The 5,000-nt window shown below is 45.9% G+C and overlaps 1 protein-coding gene across 2 annotated transcripts in view; it reads right to left on the bottom strand.

Moving 5' to 3' along the window:
* prdm10 (PR domain containing 10) overlaps window positions 1–5,000 on the bottom strand; it is a 60,166-nt gene that overhangs the window by 15,376 nt on the left and 39,790 nt on the right. For both annotated transcript variants that reach the window (XM_071360265.1, XM_071360266.1), the window contains exon 16: window positions 4,300–4,479. In XM_071360265.1, coding sequence (XP_071216366.1) covers window positions 4,300–4,479 — 180 coding nt within the window. The remainder of the gene's footprint in view (window positions 1–4,299; window positions 4,480–5,000) is intronic.

Here is a 5,000-nt window from a genome sequence, read left to right as displayed (position 1 = left end):
CTGTTATTGTAATGGTGAGAGGTTAGCATGTCTTGGAGGATCTGATATAAAATGCTAACCTCCCCAGTTATTGTAACGGTGAGAGGTTAGCATGTCTTGGAGGATCTGATATAAAATGCTAACCTCCCCAGTTATTGTAACGGTGAGAGGTTAGCATGTCTTGGAGGTCTGATATAAAATGCTAACCTCCCCTGTTATTGTAATGGTGAGAGGTTAGCATGTCTTGGGGGTATGATATAAAATGCTAACCTCCCTTGTTATTGTAATGGTGAGAGGTTAGCATGTCTTGGGGGTATGATATAAAATGCTAACCTGCCCTGTCATTGTAATGGTGAGAGGTTAGCATGTCTTGGGGGTATGATATAAAATGCTAACCTCCCCTGTTATTGTAATGGTGAGAGGTTAGCATGTCTTGGGGGTATGATATAAAATGCTAACCTCCCCAGTTATTGTAACGGTGAGAGGTTAGCATGTCTTGGAGGATCTGATATAAAATGCTAACCTCCCCAGTTATTGTAACGGTGAGAGGTTAGCATGTCTTGGGGGTATGATATAAAATGCTAACCTCCCCTGTTATTGTAATGGTGAGAGATTAGCATGTCCTGGGGGTACGATATTTGTGCATCTGTAACTTTCTCATTCATCATTATTCACGATTGGTTCTGGACTATCCGTAGTCATGGTAGCATCCACATTAAATGTAGAAGTGTTTACAAACTTATTCTATTCTGATTTACAATAAAAAGTGACTGCAAAATGACACAATACATTATTTACCATTCATTTCTATTGGACACAAAATAATGTGAAACAACCAAAACAAACAGAAAATGCATCCAACAAGTTTGTAGAATCACATGCTGGATGTTGTCATTGCGTGCTATGAATATAGGACCAAATACAAAACATTTTTGTATGGGTGGCAAGTAGCCTAATGGTTAGAGCGTTTGGGCCAGTAACCGAAAGGTTGCAAGATCGAATCCCCGAGCTGACAAGGTAAAAATCTGACAAGGCAGTTAACCCACTGTTCCACGGTAGGCCGTCATTGTAAATAAGAATTTGGCGGTGGCAGCATCATGCTGTGGGGATGTTTTTCAGCGGCAAGGACTGGGAGACTAGTCAGGATCAATGGAAAGATGAACGGAGCAAAAAGAAGAATCAGAACAGTTTTCAGCTGTGATAACATAATTGCAAAAGGGTTTTCTAATGATCAATTAGCCTTTTAAAATGATGAACTTGATTAGGGAAGTTAGGAACCAATATACACAGGCAATTAGGAAAGCTAAGGCTAGCTTTTTCAAACAGAAATTTGCATCCTGTCGTACAAACTCAAAAACATTTTGGGACAATGTAAAGTCCATGGAGAATAAGAGCACCTCCTCCCAGCTGCCCACTGCACTGAGGCTAGGAAACACTGTCACCACCGATAAATCTACGATAATTGAGAATTTCAATAAGCATTTTTCTACGGCTGGCCATGCTTTCCACTTGGCTATACCCCTACCCCGATCACCAGCCCTCTATTCCCCACAGCTACTCGCCCAAGCCTTCCCCATTTCTCCTTCTCCCAAATCCAGTCAGCTGATATTCTGAAAGAGCTGCGAAATCTGGATCCCTACAAATCAGCTGGGCTAGACAATCTGGACTCTCTCTTTCTAAAAGTATCTGCTGATAAGGAGAGGGAGAGATAAGGAGAGATAAGGAGAGGGAGAGATAAGGAGAGATAAGGAGAGGGAGAGATAAGGAGAGGGAGAGATAAGGAGAGGGAGAGATAAGGAGAGGGAGAGATACGGAGAAGGGGAGAGATACGGAGAAGGGGAGAGATACGGAGAAGGGGAGATAAGGAGAAGGGGAGATAAGGAGAAGGGGAGATAAGGAGAAGGGGAGATAAGGAGAAGGGGAGATAAGGAGAAGGGGAGATAAGGAGAGGGAGAGATAAGGAGAGGGGGATATCATACAAATCAGCTGGGCTAGACAATCTGTACCCTCTCTAAAACTATCCGCCGCCATTGTTGCAACTCCTATTACCAGCCTGTTCAACCTCTCTTTCATATCGTCTGAGATCCCCAAAGATTGGAAAGCTGCCGCGGTCATCTCCCTCTTCAAAGCGGGGAGACACTCTAGACCCAAACTGTTATAGACCTATATCTATCCTGCCCTGCCTCTCTAAAGTCTTCGAGAGCCAAGTTAACAAACAGATCACCGACCATTTCGATTCCCACCGTACCTTCTCCGCTATGCAATCTGGTTTCAGAGCTGGTCATGGGTGCACCTCAGCCACGCTCAAGGTCCTGAACGATATCATAACCGCCATCGATAAGAGACAGTAGCTGTATTCATCAACCTGGCCAAGGCTTTCGACTCTGTCAACTCTGTCACCACATTCTTATCAGCAGATTCAACAGCCTTGGTTTCTCAAATGACTGCCTCGCCTGGTTCACCAACTACTTCTCAGACAGAGTTCAGTGTGTCAAATCGGAGGGCCTGTTGTCCAGACCTCTGGCAGTCTCTAAGGGGTGCCACAGGGTTCAATTCTCGGGCCGACTCTCTTCTCTGTATACATCAATGATGTCACTCTTGCTGCTGGTGATTCTCTGATCCACCTCTACGCAGACGACACTATTCTGTATACCTCTGGCCCTTCTTTGGACACTGTGTTAACTAACCTCCAGACGAGCTTCAATGCCATACAATTCTCCTTCTGTGGCCTCCAACTGCTCTTAAATACAAGTAAAACTAAATGCATGCTCTTAAACCGATCGCTGCCCGCACCTGCCCGCCCGTCCAGCATCACTACTCTGGACGGTTCTGACTTAGAATATGTGGACAACTACAAATACCTAGGTGTCTGGTTAGACTGTAAACTCTCCTTCCAGACTCACATTAAGCATCTCCAATCAAAAATTAAATCTAGAATTGGCTTCCTATTTTGCAACAAAGCCTCCTTCACTCATGCTGCCAAACATACCCTCGTAAAACGGACTATCCTACCGATCCTTGACTTCGGTAATGTCATTTACAAAATAGCTTCCAACACTCGACTCAACAAATTGGATGCAGTCTATCACAGTGCCATCCGTTTTGTCACCAAAGCCCCATATACTACCCACCACTGCGACCTGTACGCTCTCGTTGGCTGGCCCTCGCTTCATACTCGTCACCAAACCCACTGGCTCCAGGTCATCTACAAGTCTTTGCTAGGTAAAGCCCCGCCTTATCTCAGCTCACTGGTCACCATGGCAGCACCCACCCGTAGCACGCGCTCCAGCAGGTATATTTCACTGGTCATCCCCAAAGCCAATTCCTCCTTCGGCCGCCTTTCCTTCCAGTTCTCTGCTGCCAATGACTGGAACGAACTGCAAAAATCACTGAAGCTGGAGACTCATATCTCCCTCACTAACTTTAAGCACCAGCTGTCAGAGCAGCTCACAGATCACTGCACCTGTACATAGCTCATCTGTAAATAGCCCATCCAACTACCTCATCCCCATACTGTATTTATTTATTTATCTTGCTCCTTTGCACACCAGTATCTCTACTTGCACATTCATCTTCTGCACATCTACCATTCAAGTGTTTAATTGCTATATTGTATTTACTTCGCCACCATGGCCTATTTATTGCCTTAACTCCCTTATCTTAACTAATTTGCACATATATATATATATATATATACACACACACACATATATATATACATACACACACACATATATACACACACACACACACACACACACACACACACACACACACACACACATACATGACATATAAACACAGATAACACACACACACAAAGACATCCACTATATATACAAATGTATGTGGACACCCCTTCATATTAGTGGATTAGGCTAGTTCAGCCACAAGTGTTGCTGACAGGTGTATAAAATCGAGCACACCGCCATGCAATCTCCATAGACAAACATTGGCAGTAAAAATGACCTGTACTGAAAAAAGCTCAGTGACTTTCAACGTGGCACCGTCATAGGATGTTACCTTTCCAACAAGTCAGTTTGTAAACGTTATGCCCTGCTACAGCTGCCCCCGGTGAACTGTAAGTGCTGTTATTGTGAAATTGGGAAAGTCTAGGAGCAACAACGGCTCAGCCGTGAAGTGGTAGACCACACAAATCAAATCAAGTTTATTTTATATAGCCCTTCGTACATCAGCTAATATCTTGAAGTGCTGTACAGAAACCCAGCCTAAAACCCCAAACAGCAAGCAATGCAGGTGTAGAAGCACGGCTCCCAGAACGGTGTGTATGTAAACCAGGAAGCCAGTATCACTACTCACCAGCATACCTCGACGTCTGAAACCCATCATACACATGCGACATTTAAACATGAAGCTCTCCAAGTCCGTGGTGGGAACCTTCTGCTTCAGGGCCTTGGAGCGATGGATACGATCTGCCTTCTTCGCCTCGCGCTCCGGGTTGTGCATCCGCTGCATGTGCTCTCTCAGTTTATCCTTACGCTGAAGGGGAGGGAGGAGAGGGAGAGAGAGGAGAGGGATGAGAGGGATGAGAGGAGAGGGGGAGAGGGATGAGAGGAGAGGGAGAGAGGGATGAGAGGAGATGGGGAGAAGGATGAGAGGAGATGGGGAGAAGGATGAGAGGAGAAGGGGAGAGAGGAGATGGGGAGAGAGGAGAGGAGATGGGGAGAAGGATGAGAGGAGAAGGGGAGACGGATGAGAGGAGATGGGGAGAGAGGAGATGTGAGGGAGAGATGGATGAGAGGAGAGGGGAGAGAAAGAGAGAGAGAGAGAGAGTGAGAGGGATGAGAGGAGAGGGATGAGAGGAGATGGGGAGAGGGATGAGAGGAGATGGGGAGAGGGATGAGAGGAGATGGGGAGAGGGATGAGAGGAGATGGGGAGAGGGATGAGAGGAGATGGAGAGAGGGATGAGAGGAGATGGAGAGAAGGATGAGAGGAGATGGGAGGAGAGGGGGAGAGGGATGAGAGGAGATGGAGAGAGGGATGAGAGGAGATGGGGAGA

This window comes from Salvelinus alpinus, chromosome 22, assembly GCF_045679555.1.
Source record: "Salvelinus alpinus chromosome 22, SLU_Salpinus.1, whole genome shotgun sequence".
Lineage (NCBI taxonomy): Eukaryota > Metazoa > Chordata > Actinopteri > Salmoniformes > Salmonidae > Salvelinus > Salvelinus alpinus.
This window is presented reverse-complemented; position numbering and strand designations above follow the sequence as displayed.